General features: G+C 38.5%; 1 protein-coding gene across 5 annotated transcripts in view; it reads left to right on the top strand.

Moving 5' to 3' along the window:
* MCTP1 (multiple C2 and transmembrane domain containing 1) overlaps positions 1 to 21,984 on the top strand; it is a 625,729-nt gene that overhangs the window by 403,390 nt on the left and 200,355 nt on the right. For all 5 annotated transcript variants that reach the window (XM_075271852.1, XM_075271845.1, XM_075271861.1 and 2 more), the window contains one exon: positions 12,031 to 12,150. In XM_075271852.1, the coding sequence (XP_075127953.1) occupies positions 12,031 to 12,150 (120 nt within the window). The remainder of the gene's footprint in view (positions 1 to 12,030; positions 12,151 to 21,984) is intronic.

Raw genomic sequence — 21,984 nt, 5'->3', positions numbered from 1 at the left:
ACATCAGTCTTTCATATATTCAGCAGTCAACTCGCTTAAATATCCTACTGCCTGAGAAAGGGCTTTCACAGCCTCAAACATTGCTTTTGAATATCTATGTTTCTATGATATCTTGTATTATTTATGGTAGTTGGAACCACGTTTCCTATCATGGAATGTGTACTGTGTGAATAAACTTAATAAGCAAGCTCAAATATCTGAAGTGCTGTCCATCCTTTTGTATGCCACAATGTCATCCATCTACTCCAGAATAGAAGGGCTGATAAATTCCAGGACTGCTTTTCGGGGGCAGCTTGTTTTATCACTTTGAGCTCTTGATTGTGAGTTTCCTCCCCAGTGCACTTTCAAGCTAAATATACATCCATAAAAAGATGACTGCATTACTTTAGCACAGTAGTTCTTAACCTTGTTTGAGGTACCGATCCCACCAGTTTCATATGCACAGTCACCGAACCCTTCTTTAGTGATAAATCAAATATGATTTATTTCCAAATTCAAGACATAGGTATATGCATTTTTACTGGTACACAAAATGAACCGCGCATATGGCCTAGGCTTCGATCGAACCCTGGTTAAGAACCACTGCTTTAGCAGTTTGCGGCCACAGTTCTGCGCCTATTAAAGACCCCTACATGGCACTATTATGTTGTGGAAGACATGTTAGACTTGATAGGTTGCCTTTATATTAGGGTAATTATAAGATGCCCATATTTGTTCGGACAGAGCATAATGAATACCGTTTTGTCCCATGGCACCACTGGCTCTTGACAATGGCACTTTAATTGTTTACCATGAAGGATCAACACTTGTGCCGACTTCTGTCTTTGTTATCCAGTAAAAAAGATCCCCCCTTTAATACCGCACTTGTGTCATTTATTACACTATTTGGTAACTTGCTTTTTTTCTTCATCCGCTAAATAGTAGTTTTTTGTTTTAATGTAGTTGCAGAGAAGTTATGAGAAATGGTTCTACTTTTTCTAGTCATGTAAATGCCCTATCGCTTTACTGTGCATATTTATGGGCACACTTACATGCCTTGCCCTATATCTCAGTTACACTTTTATTGGAGCATTTGTGTTTTTGTCTTTGCTCTAACTGTCACATTTTACTCCACATCCTCTTGCGCTGCATTACTTGCACAGCATGCCGTCACATCCCAAATTGCTTTCCCTGCATGTTCATCAGCATTAATAAGATTTGCAACACGGAGATATTGCTAATATATTAATTATAAATGCTTTTCTGCTTTATGACATTGAAAACATTATAAAAGACACTCTTCTTGTCTTAGCTGTTTGCAAAGCATATAATAGTCAAGCTTTATTAGATTCTCTGATGTGGATTACAGACATAATTCTGCTGTGTACATAGACTACAATTCTCTGATACTAAGCTTACAGTAACTTAAAAGGAGCTCAATTTTACTGCATCTGTATCTGCTATTAAAGTGAACGAAAAAAAGTTATTACAAAAAGATGTTAATGACAGTTCACTAAGTCTTATGCTTAAAAGGAAATACTAATGTTTATAAATCTTTCACATATGTGCCAGCCCCCTGTTGCCCCCATTGTTAAGTGGGTAGTGGAATGGAGGGTTGGAAATCAAGCAGCAGACATAGAGTTAGTCACATGACTGAGAGTCCAAACTAGTGCAGGGGATAAAGGGTTAAGGGGATATCGTCACTCCTTAGGGAGAGACCACCATTTAGGTGTGTGGAGTCTTATTAAGCCATAGACGCTCCACTGTGAAGAGGATCATGGGAAGAATATGCAAATCTGTCTTCCATGGTGTAAATAGGAAGACAGTGCCTCAGTCATGCAGCCCAATAAAGGGCGCAAACTCCACAAACACTTATCATTATTCTCTGGGGTCTTTTCATCTGAGGATAATCGGATTGTATTTACTCCTCACCCATCTCCTATCTTCCGACTTCCCCCATCCATCTGCGTTGTTTAATTCTAACCCCTCTGCTAGATTAACAAATAATTCATGTCTATATGTAAACTAGACGTTTCTCACATCAGACAGGTATGAAGGTAGGGATCCCAATTACTTGGATACTCCTTAACCATATCTCAGATTACTGCCCTTTCCTTGTTGAAATCATAATAGACCTTAGCTCTGTCAGAAAGGATAATGTGGGCGATAACCCCTTCTGTCAACACAATCCTACCCACATCTCTAATCTTCATGTCCTTATTGCTTGATATAATTCATACTATGCAACTATATATATTGGTTAACATACATCATCAAAAAAACTCAATAAACACAAGTTTAGTAACAAATGCAGTCCGCTCTGCAGGCACCTTTTACAGTTACATGAGCTCAGAACATTGACATTTTTTTTTTATTTTTGTGGGAAAAGATTCAATAGTAATGGTAAATCACTTACTTCAGCCTCTGCTCATTTTTTTTTTACCAGTAGTGGTTCTAGTCAGAGACTAGCTATCAGCTATCAATCACATAGGAGTAGGACTGCCCACTGGACTCCTAAACTCATATCCTGCTGCCCACAGAACAGACAGTGACAGGTTATATAAAGAGGACCTTGCTTTTACTTTATTATGTAATGACCGTTCATTATTCAGTTCAGATTTCTCTTCGTTTCCATATAAAATGTTGATTTGCATGTAAATGGACCTCCAAAATGGAATAATAATCTCCTATAAGAGGCACTGGGATTAGGTTTAAATCCAATTTACTGACGGATAGACTCCCATTAAATCCAACCCCAGAACCTCCCTTACCCAACCATGAACACCCACTTTATGGTGTGGCTTGTATAAATCCTGCTCCTTTGCAGACCAGGACAAGCCAAATTTTCCTGGATTGTAATGGAAAATTCACAACAGTTCTGCTAACTATGGAACAGTCGGCAAGTATAACATAATCTAAAGTTATCCATGACTAAAAATAAATGCAAATATTATATGTAACCCTGTAGGGCAGTGATACCTAACAGGGCTTCCATGAAAACCTACAAGGGTACCGCAACACTAGCTGGGAGGATGACCGCATGCCTTCATGCAACATTATCTGCATCCATAGGCCCAGTTTTCATCTGCATTCAGGACATTCCATTCCCTTCTCTGCATGAAAAATGCAGAGAGAAAAGTCCTACAAGCCAGCCACGGAAACCAAGCGGAAGCTACACAGATTCCATTATAGTCTATGGGGCCCGCAGGTTTCCTAAGGTAACCGCTTTTTATGTGGATTAGGTTTCTATTTGGGGATCCCCAAGCGGACCCCGAACAGAAACCTGTGCGCAGATGTGAACCGGGCCTTAGAATGATTTCTGGTTTTAGGTAAAAATTATTTGATAGGGAAACCTCAAGGAGATTTTTATTTACCAGGGGTGTCCTGAGTCCGAACATTTTAGGAAACACTGCTGTGGGGACTAGTGGTATTCATGTACCTTATACAACAATTACAGTCCTATGAAAAAGTTTTGGTTTAATGCATATTGCGCATTTTCTGTTAGTACAATAAACCTCATTTCAATGCTGAAATATTACTGTGTCCATCAGTTATTAGATATATCAAACTGAAATGGCTGTTGCAAACACCAAAATATTTAGAACTAAAAATGATTAAGATTAATAGGGGTATTAATCTTAATCATTTTTAGTTCTAAATATTTTGGTGTTTGCAACAGCCATTTCAGTTTGATATATCTAATAACTGATGGACACAGTAATATTTCAGCATTGAAATGAGGTTTATTGTACTAACAGAAAATGCGCAATATGCATTAAACCAAAATTTGACCGGTGCAAAAATATGGGCACCTCAACAGAAAAGTGACATTAATATTTAGTACATCCTCCTTTTGCAAAGATAACAGCCTCTAGTCGCTTCCTGTAGCTTTTAATCAGTTCCTGGATCCTGGATGAAGGTATTTTGGACCATTTCTTTCTACAAAACAATTCAAGTTCAGTTAAGTTTGATGGTCGCCGAACATGGACAGCCCGCTCTCAAATGATCTGAAAACAAAGATTGTTCAACATAGTTGTTCAGGGGAAGGATACAAAACGTTGTCTCAGAGAATTAACCTGTCAGTTTCCACTGTGAGGAACATAGTAAGGAAATGGAAGACCACAGGGACAGTTCTTGTTAAGCCCAGAAGTGGCAGGCCAAGAAAAATATCAGAAAGACAGAAAAGAAGAATGGTGAGAACAGTCAAGGACAATCCACAGACCACCTCCAAAGAGCTGCAGCATCATCTTGCTGCAGATGGTGTCACTGTGCATCGGTCAACTATACAGCGCACTTTGCACAAATAGAAGCTGTATGGGAGAGTGATGAGAAAGAAGCCGTTTCTGCACGTACGCCACAAATAGAGTTGCCTGAGGTATGAAAAAGCACATTTGGACAAGGCAGCTTCATTTTGGAAACAAAAATTGAGTTGTTTGGTTATAAAAAAAGGCGTTATGCATGGCGTCCAAAAAGAAACAGCATTCCAAGAAAAACACATGCTACCCACTGTAAAATTTGGTGGAGGTTCCATCATGCTTTGGGGCTGTGTGGCCAATGCCGGCACCGGGAATCTTGTTAAAGTTGAGAGTCGCATGGATTCCACTCAGTATCAGCAGATTCTTGAGAATAATGTTCAAGAATCAGTGACGAAGTTGAAGTTACGCTGGGGATGGATATTTCAGCAAGACAATGATCCAAAACACCGCTCCAAATCCTCAGGCATTCATGCAGAGGAACAATTACAATGTTCTGGAATGGCCATCCCAGTCCCCAGACCTGAATATCATTGAACATCTGTGGGATGATTTGAAGCGGGCTGTCCATGCTCGGCGACCATCTAACTTAACTGAACTTGAATTGTTTGTCCAAAATACCTTTATCCAGGATCCAGGAACTGATTAAAAGCTACAGGAAGCGACTAGAGGCTGTTATCTTTGCAAAAGGAGGATCTACTAAATATTAATGTCACTTTTCTGTTGAGGTGCCCATACTTTTGCACCGGTCAAATTTTGGTTTAATGCATATTGCACATTTTCTGTTAGTACAATAAACCTCATTTCAATCCTGAAATATTACTGTGTCCATCAGTTATTAGATATATCAAACTGAAATGGCTGTTGCAAATACCAAAATATTTAGAACTAAAAATGATTAAGATTAATATGGGTGCCCAAACTTTTTCATAGGACTGTAGCTCCTAATACAGATTATCATATTAATATCTAAATTATATGCATACGAGATCCTATACCATACATACCATGTTCTGGGGCTGTTGAGCAGGTATAAGGCAACAAATGCACAATATCAGATTTTATATTACGTAAAAAAGCATTAAAACACACTTATTATATTATAATTATATTATAGTTACTATATTATATTATATTATATTATATTATAGTTGTATGACATGGAATTTGCTTTTTATTGCAAGACTACTATTAATAGTAATATTATTGGATGTTTAAAAATACAATATAAGTAATGATGTATAGTATATAATATAGATTTAATAATACTGTATATTTTTCTTTCTATATTCCATATTTTAAATATTACTGAGTACCCAAAATACACTTAAGGCATCAGCACTATATAGAAATGATAGAGATATTTTATAGAGATATTTAGTTGTCTATATATAGCCACTTCCAGTGAGCTTGCATACATCTCCAATCATTTTGCACTATTAGAATGGCCCTTGACGTTGTGGCACACAAGGGGTTATATAAGAATTTGTATTTGTCCCAGAACTGTCACATCTCACTCATTCCCGTCCTTGAACCCTGGCAATTAAGAGAGCCAACAGGGTGGAAGGAAGCAACTTTGCAAATCAGCCCCGAGCAAGGTGTTCCATGGTTTGCACCCGCTGAGAACGTGATGGACAGCAATCTTTTGCAAATCAATTTATGCCATGTTCCTCCTACACTGAATAGTCTTGAAAATTGGAAGCAGAAGTCAATTATGTTGAGGAATTAATAAGATTTGGTAAAAATATATTAGTTATTGCTGAATAGTAAGATGAAAGCCTCTAATGTCCGTAGTTTAAAGTGACAGTGAACTATAGCTGTACATGGGTGTGTGACATGGGGATTACAATATGTAGATATTGTGTCATTCAGAAAATGTTTTGTAACATATAGGTCGATTCAAAAAGGATGGTACAAAAGCAGTAACATCAGGGTTAAATGGTCGGTGACTAAAAATGAACACAGAACTAGTTTAGTTGCCCATAGCAACCAATTTCAGCACATAACAACCAATCGCAGCACATATTAACCAATCTCAGCACATAACAACCAATCGCAGCACATAACCAATCTCAGCACATAACAACCAATCGCAGCACATATTACCCAATCTCAGCATATAACAACCAATCGCAGCACATAACAACCAATCGCAGCACATATTACCCAATCTCAGCATATAACAACCAATCGCAGCACATAACAACCAATCGCAGCACATATTACCCAATCTCAGCATATAACAACCAATCGCAGCACATATTACCCAATCTCAGCATATAACAACCAATCGCAGCACATATTACCCAATCTCAGCATATAACAACCAATCGCAGCACATAACAACCAATCGCAGCACATATTACCCAATCTCAGCACATAGCAACCAATCGCAGCACAATGTGATTGTGAAATTGTAGTTACATAATGCGACATAAGATGGTCACATTGAACCAAGAGAAAAGCGTTTTGTGTGTTGGTACTTTTGTGGAAATCCCTTGGGTGTTTATGTCAAAGACTGACTGGTATGGGAGTCCAGAGCCCAAACCACCATATGTCATATCTTCTGCAAATATCTCTGTTATAAACCATACAGATTACATTTCAGGAGCTGACGCCAAATGACAAAGCAAAATGCTGTGACTTCTTAATTCACGCTAGGTTCACACTTTCACTCGGGGATTCCATTCCCCATTCCGCTTTAAGAATCCAGAGAGTAAAGTTCTGCAAGCTGGGCTTTTCTCTCTGCGTTTTTCCGCCCTTTTCAGGAAACCTAACGGACCCCATTATAGTCTATGGGTCCACGAGGGTAACTGATTTTTTAAGCAGACCCCCCCCCCCCAAACAGAAACCCGAACACTAGTGTGAATTTAGCGTAACTCGCCATACCCATTGGAAGAGGACAAATTGGTTGATTCTGGGGTTCAGCAATGAAGCGACCTTTCACATAGTAAGGTCAAATGTCACAAGGTTAAAATTACAATCAAGATAACCGATCACAATGTACATTCAGGCCTATCTGCAGGCTTCATTTTATAGAGCAGGAGGAACTGAGCTGATGGATTTATGGGGAAATATTCAGTATAACTTGTATTTTATTAATTGCATATCTGCTTTCTCTGTGCTTAGGAATCCAGAGGTAGAGGATAATATGTACTTAGAGAATGACAGCTCTCTACATACATATCATATACAGAAGGTTGTCAGTCACACGTAGGGGCACCTACTGGACTCCTAAACATAGAAATAGCAGGGATTCAAATGAGAAAATACAAGTTATACTGAATTTTTTCTATCAAAACTATATCTCAGTCTGCCCCACTTCTCAGGCAGTATACCATGATGGCCACTAAAAGGATTACATCTTCAACTTCATGGGTTCTCTTTAAAGATACCTTCTGTTATCTAGAGAAATATAATAAAAAAGCTAATCTGATAATCTGGGATGAGACTGGGAGAACTAGCCAAAGATGGCTACACCATTAACAGGATGGTATAATAATTAATAGAATACCCAGAAATGTTGGCTGAAAACTTCTTGGAGGCTAAAGATGGCCATACAAATTACATTTGGGCAACCATTGTGCGGCCATCCATCAACAATGGGATTGTTTTTACGAACTATGTCACCATCAACATCAGCAAGTAAACTGGGCGGCAGTCTGTTCAAATTGGCTGATGTTCCAAACACCAATATTTTAAGTCGTATTTTCAGGGTATTTTCATGCCCAGTCTTTAGCCAAAATCTGCTGATCAAAATCTGTTGTGTCAAGATAGGTTTACTCCTCGCTCCTTGTGCTGGTACCCTTCTGCCAAGTGCTGCATACCCAAATAAAATACCTTACAGGCTGATGTGTAACTACTGCAAACACTTGTTTACCTACCAAGTCAGGTTGCAGACACCAGTTGTATTGTAGTACAGAATATCACCAGTAGATGGCAGTTCTAGCACTTAGAAAGCATACTAAAATATAGGAAAAGTACTTACAAAAAAATTTAAAAAATCTTTTGCTAATAAAAAGTAAGTGCCTGCAGACATAGGACATAAAGCTCTGACCTGGCTACTAATGGGTAACTACTGAAATTCACAGTTTTTCATTTGCACAGTTGGTAGCACTATATATCACTATATATGGAAAATAAAAAAAACTTGAGTCTTCAGTAGTTGATACCCTTTTTAATGGCTAACTAATAATAATGACAGAACACTGGCTAAAATATTTTTTCCTTATATATGGACAATACATAATAACAAAAAACTGCTTGAGCTTCAGAGAATATTATCAGTAAACCTCCTGATAATGTACACAAGTATACAGCATTACCTTTTACTATATTGCTATATATTGCTTGTGGCATTTACAGTCTTTCAGTGCAGGACTGTGGTTTCAATAGCATGTACTCATGGAGACTGGAGATGAGCGAGTATATTCGATTGAATACCTTGGCCGCATAGCTCCCGGTGCAAAAACACTTCCAGGGCATCAAATTTTTACTGCCCCTCCCACCTTCCCTGGCGCCGGGAGCTATGCAGCGGAGGTATTCGATCGAATATACTCGCTCATCTGTAATGGAGACTAACAGACATTTGGAGGCTGCATGCAAGCTGGTACAATACAAATGCTTTTTGACTGCGTTTTAGGGTCTGGATTAAAGGAAAAGTAACCCCTTAGCGCTATTTCACGTACATGCATGTCAGGGAATGCGGTTCGTTCCCGCATTCCCACGTGCATGTATGTGATGGAGATCGCATGGGCTCAGAAGCAGAGCCTGTGCGGTCACCATAGGAGCCTGGCTGTATCTGACAACCAGGCTTCCGCTGTGACAGCGGGGACGGTGATAACACCGATCCCCGCTGTTTAACCCTTAAGATGCGGCGGTCAATAGTGATAGCCGCATCTTAAGTGTTTCAAAGTGAAACTAAACTACCGGCGGCATCAGGAGCAAGTGTTAGCTGTAATACACAGCTAACATCTTGCTCCTTAACTCCTGATTGAAGCTCAGTTTTAACCCTTTGGATGCAGTGGGCAAACATGTCCGTTGTATCAAATGGATTCTGCTGGGTTAAGGGGTCCCTGGGCACCCCCCGCAGTGAGATCAGAGGGTGCCCATATGAAGTATCTTCTGCACAGTGTCTGGACAGTGACCCCAGGCTGCCTGCAGTCTCTACATACCTGGTTGATCCTGTCAGGAAGTGAGGAGGTTAGTCTATGCATAGGCTAACTTCCTCTATAGACTGCAATACAAATGTATTGCAGGTCTATAATGCTGAATCAGCAATCCAGTGGATCATTTGTGCAGGTCCCCTAGTGGGACATCAATAAAAAGTAAAAAAAAAAGTTTTAAAAAAAGAATTTAAGTGTATAAAAAAAAAAAAAAAAAAAAATTAATTAATTAATCAAGCAAAGAAATAATGATTTTTTGCCATCTCACCTTAACAAAATGCTATAAAAAGTGATCAAAAAGTTACATGTACCCCAAAAAAGTACCATTAAAAAGCACAGAAAATGGTGGCCACAAGAAAATGGCTGCTTACAATACTGTGTAAGCTGCCATTTTTCTTGTGGCTGCGGGCATGCGCAGTCGGCTTTGCCCTAGGCCCGAGGCCTAGAAGTTCAATGCCAGCCCCCGGAAAAAAACGCGTCAAAACCCCGTTCCTGAAGAAGATGGAGGCGGCGGTGGAGAGTTTACCAAAAACCGCTCCAAAAAGCGCCTCAGTGTCCAAAAACCGCTTCCTAATTCCTGAAGCCTTTTTTTCTGGACCAAATTCCACCACACCCTATTCACATGTGAACTAAACCTAATATTGCATATCTGTGTTACATCCAGAGATATCACCAGTTGCAAATAGCAAATTTATATTCAGGTCTCACATTCCGACTGCTCAGCTGGTGATATCTCTAGAAATAATGTGGGTAGTATTGGTGGTATATAAAAGCTGACACCAGAAACATGGATCTACATTGCATCAGCTAATAGTTTGAAGTGACTTCTCCTAAGGCTTAGCTTCTCTATATTACACCTGTACTCCTCCATAGTCTCTGTCAGAATCAGTGAGGATTTCTAATGTAAATAGAAAAGCGGAACAGAAAGTAGATAGCACAGGATTGCATAAGAAGGAGCTAAAATCTGTTAATAAAGTATATTTAAAAAAAGTATTAAAGACATAAATGTTCTCAGAAAATGTAAAGGGTAAAACCATATGGTGGTTATGGTGACCCCAAAAATCCTACACGTTACATGCAGATGTGTTTGCACAGTTTGAATCCAAGGAGTTAACGAAACATGTAGCTGGGCCTTGATACCACCTGGTACAAAGCCCTTCTGTCCAGGTGGTAGGAGCTAAATAAAGAACAATGAAAGACAATTTCCAAATGGTAGCTTTGGCACAATGGACGTCTTTCTTGTTTCTTTTAATCCCCTTTTATTAAGAAGTGGACGCTATTCAGTTTTGTACAAGCAAATTTAATTTAATTTTCTCTAAAATGACGAGTTTTTCAAATGAACAAACACTGCAACAAGTCCATTTTGCCAGAATCTCCATTTGGAATTTATCTTCCATTATTCCTTATGGAGCAGATAAGCACTTTTACCTTAGCTCCAAACTGGTCAAAACCTATTATGTCTAGTTAAGTCCATTTAATACAATATTTTAAGCTGCCAGCAAAATCTTTGAAACAGTGGCGTAACTAGCGGAGTTCCATGGCCCAGGGGCCCTCCCCTGACTGATCCTGAACACTCTGATTGACTCCCCCCTCGCATTCCTGCACATAGTGGCCCCATAGAGGCCCTTGCACACAGTATTATGCCCCGATAACGGCCTATTCAAAAAAAAAAAAAAACACAGGGGTAGCGGCTGTTCCCGTGCACCCTAATGTCCTGGGCCCTGTGGCAGCCGCTACCGCAGCTACCACAGTAGTTACACCTCTACTTTGAAAGACTACAATTTACAACACATATGTTCACACATAGACACATATAGAGTATCACAAAATCATATTCTCTTGAAAAGCTAATTATCCCTTGACATATATCTGAATATGTCTGGCTAAAAGTATCCCCAGTTCTTTCCCTTTCTCTTGGATGCATATGTCCAGATATGTGTGCCTCACGAAAAGATTTTCAGAAAACCACTGTTTTGTGATATTGTGATAAGTGATATCCTGTGTGTGTCTGGCCGACCAGTGGATGTGTCGCATCAAGGCTTTTGCTAGCATATTGTGCTTTGTGCTATTGTATTAAATTGGATTTATGAGAAATTTTAAGGATGAACACATCTGTACCACTTTGACACCACCATGTCACCATAATGAAATAATGCTTGGCATAGGTCCGACCACTATCTTAACCCATTTTCTAAAATTTATATTGCAGTCGAAATATTCTGCTTGCAGTATTTTCCTTGGCTGTTTAGACCTAATACTAATGAATGCGGTCCCCATCTATTGGCCTACATGTTGTGTCTCCTTGTCTTGTAACCTATGATTCCGGTTTCGCCATGATCACTTAGCATCACTTCCAGCAGCAAAATAATGATGTTTTTCCCACTTAGCTTTGTCTAATTTATGCCATAACAGTTCATTGGATGTTCCCTCTCATTGCAGGGCGCTGCGTGTAATTTGAGCTTAGTTATTTTTTCTCTATTGATTTATACTGATCCCTGTGTTGAACCTTTTCAGGATCTCCCTTTACAAGACATCTTTTAAGCATGATTGTCTAGAAGTAGCTGTCAACCTTCCAGGTCACTCTGAGACTTAATTGTTCTGATAATATTTTCATCTTTTCATCTTTCTCACAGTTACTGCTGAGGAACTTTATCCGCATGAAGCGTTGTGTCATGGTGCTCATCAATGCAGCCTACTATATTAACAGTTGCTTTGATTGGGACTCACCCCAAAGGAGTCTTGCTGCTTTCTTGGTATGATAATCCTCTACTGTCTTACATAATTATCTCATCCGTTCTGTTTTCTAAAAGGAATGTAAGTTATAAATGTCATCTCCCCAATTCCGAGCACAACAATTAATGAGGAGAGTCCACATTAACTCAGCCTTTAATTCCCAGTCCCTCCAAGCTGATGAACATAACATGAACTACTAGCTGTCTGTCTGTCTATGTACTAGTGTGCGTATCTGTCTGAGATAGATATCAGATGGATGATAGATAGATAGATAGATAGATAGATAGATAGATAGATAGATGATAATGAAATGGATAGAAGGATAGATATCAAATATCATATAGAGAGATAAATATGAAATAGATAGACAATTACATTAAATGAATAGATATAGATTTATTTGAAAAAATATATGGAAAAATTAACTAGATATATGAGATAGAAAGATAGATACATATGAAATAGACAAATAGAATGGATCCAAAGATACATATATAGATAGTTATGAAATAGAGAGATAGATAGATAGATAGATAGATAGATAGATAGATAGATAGATAGACAGATAGATAGAGATATGAAATTGATGAATAGATAGACCATTAAATGTATAGATAAAGATAGGTAATGAGATTTATGGATACATATCAAATAGAGAGATAGATATGATATAGAAAGATAGCTAAATATGAAATGGACAGATAAATAAATATGAATTGGATAGAAATAAAGAGACATAAATAATGATATCAATAGATAATATTATGGATGTATATCCATGGATGTATAGATAGGCAGATAGATATCTCTATCTGTCTATCTATCTGTATATATGTCTGTCTCTCAGACTGTCTTCCATCTATCTGTTTTAAAGCTATCCTATCTATCTATCTATCTATCTATCTATCTCTCTATCATCTATCTATCATCTATCTATCTGTCTGTCTATCTATCCATATATCTATCTATCTATCTATCTATCTATCTATCTATCTATCTATCATCTATCTGTCTATCTATTTCCTATCTATCTATCTATCTATCTATCTATCTATCTATCTCCTATCTATCTATCTATCTATCTATCTATCTATCTATCTATCTATCTATCTATCCATATCTATCTATCTATCTATCTATCTATCTATCTATCTATCTATCTATCTATCTATGTGTCTATTTCTCCTACCTTTCTCTTTATCTGTCTTTCCAGCCATCTATTTTTTCCCTATTATCTACTTCCCAGTGACTACTATATATCTAGTTATTCAGAAGCAGCGTGTGTAGTGCGGATTATCATGACTTTGTAGTATATTATCTACCTTTTATCTGTGACACTTTAAGATAAATGAAATCTCAGTTATGTATTTTACCGATCCAAATATTAAAGGTAAAAGTTAAAACTGTTTGTGAGCATTTACCGCAGAGCGGCTATTTAATCTTCTTTATCAGTTACCTGGCATTAAATCTGTCATTATTATAAATATTAAAATGACTGCAGAGGACATCTTCTATGTCGCCCTGATTTGGGAGGCACTGTTGCTTTAATGTTTTACTTCGCTGGTATGCAAGGACATTTTAAGGTAATATGGTTTGGTTTGGTATTTGAAAAAATGAAGTTTAATCTCTATATGCCTGATGGGGCTTCCCTTCACTTGGAACATTGTTAGAATCATAATTAATTTGAAGAGAAGAAATTGAACATCAGTGCCATATGCGTATAATGTACCTTATGCCAGGTCTTCACTGGCAGCAGGTAAAGGTCATCTCTGGGTACGCACTGAAGAAAATAACGTGAGACTAAGTTTTAATGAGAAAATGTAGTTTATAATTTATGTGATATCTTTTATGCATGGCGGTGGTGCAGTAGGTACGTGCTCTTCACCTTTGTCTGGAGAAGAAGGTATACAGTACTAAACAGCTGATTAGGAACCTCACAAATTTAACCCCTGCCGTGACACCGCCGGCAAGGACGGAGTTACTAGGATCTGACAATCGGGGTCATATCACCCCCGGCATTAGAAATAGATCTATAAAAAAGAAAAATAAATTTTATATGTTAAAGTACAATTAGATTGCTGAAACTGTTAATGTATAAATGTGAATTTAATGTATAATATATTGCCACAAAAAAGGATACATAGATGTGTGAGATATACGGTTACAATAATGTATAGATCTGCTGTATCTATAGTGTATCTATATAATGAACTACACGAAGGTTCGACCTCAGTGTTACAGGCGGCAAGCAACTAAAGAAGCGTCATGCTGTGTCTTCTGATGTATCGGTGAGAATTGAAAGGTTCTTACACCGGATTATTGTTGTGAGTTTAATATTTCAGTGGCATTCAACAACTTCTGCTGGCACTGATATACATAACTCTGTCATATTTGTAATACAAATCTGTTGAATTCACCTGCTTTGTTACCTGCGTCTTTATATAGGACTGCAGAACTTGTTGCATTGTCTTCGATGTTAAAACATTGTGCAGTGTCTACCAGCATTTTCTTATCTGGATATGTCTATACTTAGAAGATTTTTCAAAGCAGGTTTTTTTGTGTAATAGCCCATCATGCTGCAAAAATAACCCCATTCGGAACAACTACGGTATATCAAATACTGCTAAATCTGCCGCATGTGACTATACCCAAATAAAGGGATTTTTCATTATTTGGCATAGTTACATTTTTGCCTTTACGTGTTACATATTAGGTTTCCTATAAGCCATTTATAGCTGTTATAATAAAAATAGGAAAGAAAAAATATATGTTAAATTAAAAAAATATGGAATTATACAGCATTAAAGTTTCTGTATTGAAGTACTGTTGATGTAGCAGAGCTGAATATGTTTGTCCATGCTAACGTTTATATTTTACATTTTGGGTAAAACAACTGAATATGACTGATCAGTCCTTGGAGCCTATTGATTTCTATAGGACAAACTTGTGCAATAGTCCATGAAAATGAGCGGCATATACAGTGATAAAACGAGGTAGTATAATAGTATCATAAGACCAATGTATTAATAATAATACATGTTATTTATATAGTGCCAACATATTCCACAGCACAGTACAATTTGTAGGGTTCAAGTACAGACAAAAAACATATATTACAAAGAAATAGTCAATTCACACTGGGACTGAGGGCCCTGCTCACAAGAGCTTACAATCTATGAGTTTTATAGGAAGGCTCCAGTTTAGTGCTGAAACACATTGCCATGGAATAACATTTGAGTAATCTGAATCCTTCATCCGGCAGCGCCCACTTGTTCCTTCTTCTGATGTGATGATCTACTGAAGCATTTAGATAAGACCTCCTGTGGACATGCCTTATCTCTTTCTTTTGTCCATTGTGAATAGCTTTATCTCCAGTCCCTTAAAGTATCACAGGTAATGTATTGTGATATCATGAGGATTGGGTCAGATGACAAACTCTACTCCGCTTCACCTCTGCTGCATCAGATCTGCTACATCTGAACTTAGAAAGCCGCCTGCCTTTAACTTAATATCAGGAAATCTAGTTTTCGGAAGGTGCCTAGCATTGTGCCCGTGTCTTGTGCCTTTGCTCTTTTCCTCTTCCTCTATTGCTTTCATTTCTCACTGTAACGAGCGCAAAAAATAATTGGACAAGCGAGCCATCAGTAAAAGGACACACTTAAGCGAGCGTCAATGAATTATTCTACAGGACAAACTTTAATCTTTAAAAGTGATTGTAGATAATTTGTGGTACCATCTGTCCATTTGGAATTGTTTTAGCCTTTTCAGTCGTTCTAAGTGCTGCTGTGTTTAACATTAACATTTGATATTTTACACATTTAATTTCTGTACTGCTGTGTGTTCCTCTGGGAACGCCGTTCTAGTGCTACATGAGAGAGACAAAGTATTGATCAGTTAACATTTCAGCTACATTTATGTATGTCGCAAAATTAATGAAAATGCCAGACAAAAATGTCAGAGTGCAGAAAAAGGTAGAATTTAAATGTGGTTGTTTAATGAAAAGTTTAAGATGTGCATTATCAAAAAAAAAAAAGAGAAAAAAAAGCGCGCCCTTGCCTTTTACGTAGCGCTCATAACCGAATGAGAAGAGGAAAGTGCATATTTTACTTAGAGGAACATTGAACATGAAATATGAAGGGGAGACTAATCTAACTGAATTTGGTATTCAGAAATTGCTTTTACAAAGCACCCTTGGTATAGTTATGACAATTAGAGACTTGACTGGCATTTTGCTGCACTTGAAAAACAAGATGTATTCCCTACTTTACAGCGCTCTCGTACCTTGCCAGGATGCCCCTATTCAATAGACTGATTCCAGCTTCAGCCGCACAAGAGATCGCTTCCATTAAAATAAGTGTCATTAAAATCTTCTTTGGCACCAGAAAGCGGCAAGCATTGACCTATACGTCCTGTCTTTTTTCTGCTTTTATCAATCTTGCTCTCTCCCCCTGCATTAGCGTGCGGGAGTGCTGCGTGCTACATTTATCTGTTTACTTTTCGCACTGGCTTTCTCTATCATAATGGCTCTGTTTCAGTTCTGTGCAGAAAAGTGAAGTTTGCTATTATATAGTTACACAAGATGTGAATTGGAAAAGAGTCGAGATTCTGAAACTTGGGTTTTCTTGTATACAGTAGTTTGATAACTTGTGATATAAGGATCGGGCCTTTGTGGAGTTTGATTTCTTATCACAGGGGACAACAAAAGACATTGAAAGAGTCAAGTTAACGCTCTTTGCCTGAGAGTTGGTATTCAGTTACGTGACAGGTTAAACTTTGCTTCATCTGTTACAGTCAATGCCAGAAAAGCCTCTAAACTGAGGGCATTATATGAGAAAATATTTTGCAACACTTTTATATCAACAAAAAATTTTTCCTTCATTCTTTTCTTTTCATCCCTCCTTCTTTGCACCTCCTATTATCTTATATGACTTTTTTAAATACTTATATTTTTTTTATAGCACCATTAATTTCATTGAAACTCTCTGTGTCCTAGAAGCTCAGCTATGACCAATCCACCTCCTTAGGGTAAGTTCACACTGGGATTATTGGTCTGTAACCTGATGTGGAGGCGGCCTCAGGTTCTGCTCCAAAATACGGGTAGCTGCGACTGGATGCCGGGGCAGTGCATCGACATCCAGTCACGCACTCTGCTCTGGATTAGGCCCAAATGAATGGTCCTAGTCGGGAGGGAGTGTTTTCAGGCGAATGTCAGGAGGCGAATCCACCTGAAAGAGTGAGCATGTCACTACTTTTTTCCAGGATCCGGAACAAACGGTTCCCGGAAAAAAGAGCTGACCGGCTCCCATTGATTTCAATGAGAGCTGTCTTTTTGGTCAGGATTTTGAGGCAGATACGGCCAAAAAACCCTGTGTGAACTTACCCTTACAGTGCTGGCTGTTAGCATAAGCTCCCGGGCCCCAATGCAAAATTGGTAATGGGACCTCCAATATTAATTCATTCTTTATAGTACTGATCTCATTATTAGGAAAAGACAATTTATGGACCCACTAAGGCTTCTGAGCCCTGGTGTGACTGCACCCTCCGCATCCCTTCAAGCTACATGACTGACTGCAAGACAACTGGCTGGAGCAGGATCTTCCCTGCTGTATCCTGTATGCAGCTAAACCTTGTCCAGTTGCTAAGCTCTGCCCCTCAGCGAGCCTGTAGCTGAAGGTGGAACTGATCATCCAGAGGTTAACCCCTTTGTTCTCCTTTAAGGAAGCATACAACCTCACATGACTTGTTGTGTGATCACAACCTACTGACTTTTTGTCATACAGAGAGAGCGTAGCTAAGGGTTTGGAGAGTTAGTAGTAGTATCTCAGTCCTGGTCTCTAAAAAGCTACTCTGCCATATAGATGCCAGTATTGTAAATGGCGCATGGTACTTGGTACAATGAACATTTACATAACAGCTAATTTATGTATATGGTTTTGTCATTTTGATATTACTAAGGGCAGGTTCACACCTGCGCCTGGTCTCCCCTTTGTGGGTTTTCGTCTTCTGCCCAAGAAACTGGACAGGAGATGGAAACTTGGCAGTCAGAGTCTGCCCATGAGCGTCTTCTGGTCTCCGCAGCGAAACCGTTTTTTTTTTTTTTAACCGGACACAAAGTCCCGCATGTCTGCCTTTGTGTTCGGTAAATAAAATGTTTTCGCCACAGAGAGGCAGAATACACTCACAGGTGGACACTTTGCAAACCCATTCAAATGAATGAGTTTGAAAACTGTCTGTCGGTTTCCGTCTCCTGTCCAGTTTCTCGGGCAGAAGACGGAAACCTGCAAAGTGGAGACCGGGCGCAGGTGTGAACCCGCCCTAATGCTGTCTTGATCTTGAAGAACTTGAAAGGGGATGGATACAGTCCTAGGGGACCTCAGAGTGCCATACCCAACTTTTCAGGGCAACTGGGGCACTTCCTATTCAGATCGAATTTATTCAGACCGAATCGCATCTGACAGGCAACTTAATCGAAATGGATGCAAACTGAATTTCTCAAAATTGAATCGTCTTTTCTTTTTTAAGAAAAAATCATGGCAGAAAGTGACATGAAACAACGATCCCATGATGTTAATTTTAGGCGTATAAATGTAGTTTTTGCAGATAGTATAAATTTCATTTTTCTATTGATATTTTTGGAGACAGCGATTAGACCGGAGAAGCTTCACGTTTAATTACGAGGTGTTTAATAGAACTCTCGTCAGACGCGTCATTTTCGGCTTTTCATTCTTTCTCCTGTCACGGCATAAACAATACATTAACAGATGTTGTGCCTTGTGAAAGTAATTTGTATCTCTCTATTTGTCACAATCTTATGACCTTAATTAGGTCATTGTCACTTACTATGACTTAGATCACTTCTGCCTTTAGAAACTTTGCAAAGATCAAATAGTAAATCGCTCTTCCTCATACATATTAGCAAATCATTTATCAAACATTGATACCGTTAATTAAAACAAACTTGATTAGCAGCCCCGAAATACCACTTTTCTTTACTGAACCTAAAACTATAAAGGTGATTTGTAACCATTGTGCACACTAGAGGGCAGTGTTCCTCCACAGACGGCCTGCTGTGCGGCATAGGAAAAGCTGGGATTTTAATTAAAACACATTGCTCAGGATTGATCAGTGTTGTTGCATTGGAAGAACATTTGCTCAGTGTATATTTATCTCAGAGCGTGGCCCGCACATTAGAGCAGACGTAGCAACAGGTAGGCCACTTTCTAATTAGCTGTAATTGCAAATTAACCAAACAGAGGAGCGGTATTCTCATAGTGCATAGCCACCTCATCTGAACTCTTTTACCGCATGAATATCAGATCTTAATCTTCAGAGTTTTAGTTTCAAACCCTCTTCTGTAACCGACTACAAAACACAAGTCAGATAAAATACCCGTATCAGTTATGCCATCTGTCCTCCGCATGGACCGCAGTGGTGGCTAGCGGTTGCGCTTTTTTTTTTTTTCACTGGCAGCGCAATAGTTATGTTAGAGTTAAACACAAATGAATGTCTATTCCATTCTGCGTAGGGAAATATTTCCACGGTAAAATAGCAATTGGAAAAAAATCATACGTCAGCACAGTCTGCATTCTGTCAATGTCTGTTCCCAAGGGCAACTGGCAGGGTTTATAAAGTATTAGAATGCAGTATATGGTTTAAAATAGCATCATTTATCATGCAAAATCAGTAAAAAAAAAGGACAAAAACGAAATATTTTTCAGAAGTAGGCAGTTTTTACAATGTGCTTTCCAGTTTCTGTTTGTCATATGCATCAGGAAAGCTTACATATAGCAAAGTCTTGCCGAGACAAGAAGAGTCATCTGAAGGTTTTTTTTTATGGGAAACCTGTAAACTTGGAAATATAGCGGGATCTATGGATAGCATGTTATAGAGCAGGAGACGCTGAGTAGATTGATATGTAGTTTTGTGGGAATATATTTAGTATGAAGTGTGTTATATATATATTGATATTTCTGCTCAGTCTTAGTTTGGGAGTGCAGAGGTTAGTCACATGGAGTGAATGACAGCTCATATATATATATATATATATATATATATATATATATATATATATATATATATATGTTTGGGTTCACACCAGCGCCTGGTCTCCACTTTCAGGTTTCCATCTTCTGCCCGAGAAACAGGACAGCAGATGGAAACCGGAAGTCACTTTTCAAACACATTCACTTGAATGAGTTTGCAAAGTGTCCGCCCATGATTATTTTGTGGTCTCCGCAGCGAAACCGTTTTTTTTTTTTAACCGGATACAAAGTCGGAAATGCAGGACTTTGTGTCCGTTTAAAAAAAAACGGTTTCGCCGTGGAGACCACAAAACGCTCACGGGCACACACGGCCTGCCGGGTTTCCATCTCCTGTTGACAGAAGACGGAAACCTGAAAGCAGAGACCGGGGCGCAGATGTGAATCCGCCCTTAGTCTGGTTCTTTGTCACATTAGATATTGTAAGATGTGCATTAAAAAAAGATATTACCATAAAGTTTTCTTTCTTAGGCAGTGTCATATTTGGGACCACCATGCCGCCCATATTCAAAGATTACTATCAGAATGCTGTAATAATTTATAGAGCAATGATATAAGATAAGATAATCTTTTAATAGTCCCACTAGTGTGTTATATCAGTAGAATACGGAATAGTTTTAAGCAATTTCATAATCTATTTACGATGTCTTATATTCCTCATGCCGTAACAATTCTGGATCACCTTTTCTTAGAATTCTGTGTTGTTGTGTTATAAATAAACTTACTTCTGGATTAAAAACTGCAAATTAAAATTACATCAAATTGGGGATGTGTCACGGACTCTGTCACACTGTCTAATCTGTATAAGACTGTGTATAAATACACCCCTTTGACAAAGGGAATGGGACCACCCAGTTGTCAGTTTATGTATCAATATTCAGAAGGAATAACAGAGGAATGGTGCAATGCAAACTTATAAGAAAAGATGTCTCAGAATTGTTCTTGTATTTACTAACCCGGACATGTCGGACCCTCTTTAACAAAAATTCAAAATAAATCTCATGGTCCACTATGTAAAATATCATTTCTTTCAAGAAAATTCCAAATAACTTGTGTGATGTCATCTTTTACGTTGCGCTGTCGATTTAATACGTTTCTCCCGAGTAGTTGGGGAATGCTTCTCTTGGCACATAATACTCATTTATATGTTAATGAGCATCCCCTTTAACCTGGAGAGAAATACTTTGCCGATATGATGATCAGAAAATGGTACTTTGTAGGATCCTTGAGTATATATCAACCCACCTGAAGACTATCATACGCAGGCTAATGACATTATGTATGCACTTCCATACATACGGCTTTGAGATAACAGTGATCCCCTGATTGATTGAGAGTATATAATTTCTGAGTGACTTGTCCTTATCTGACAGCCCAGAGCCCGAGTGAAATCAATGTACAAGACTGTGCAATTATAGCCACGGACAGAAACACTAGAGGGCTCCATATCCAAGCGATACAGCCAAAGGGAAGGTTTCCTGGAAGGTGGGGATGATAATCACACTCATGCACGGATGTATAACTGCACACTACTGCAACACTAGGAACTGTAGGGGAATTCAACTTAACCCAATACAGTGTACGTTGTATGGATGTGCCACACTAAGAAAGTATTAGTCTCAGAAGAAGCCTTGAAGACCAGTTTTGGACACTCATTAGATGGTCACAAATGCTAAATGTGCATTAATTTTACATGCGAGCTATTCAAATGAATGGACACCAATATACAGTATTACATGGATGTATCAGATTCTCTTCTCTTCATCCCACTATGGTGATTTTTTTATTAATCCCCATCCCTTTAGTACCAGACAT

The sequence above is a fragment of the Leptodactylus fuscus genome, chromosome 1, assembly GCF_031893055.1.
Source record: "Leptodactylus fuscus isolate aLepFus1 chromosome 1, aLepFus1.hap2, whole genome shotgun sequence".
Classification (NCBI taxonomy): domain Eukaryota; kingdom Metazoa; phylum Chordata; class Amphibia; order Anura; family Leptodactylidae; genus Leptodactylus; species Leptodactylus fuscus.
The sequence above is the reverse complement of the archived record's forward strand: the minus strand, read 5'-3'. Positions and strand labels throughout refer to the sequence as shown.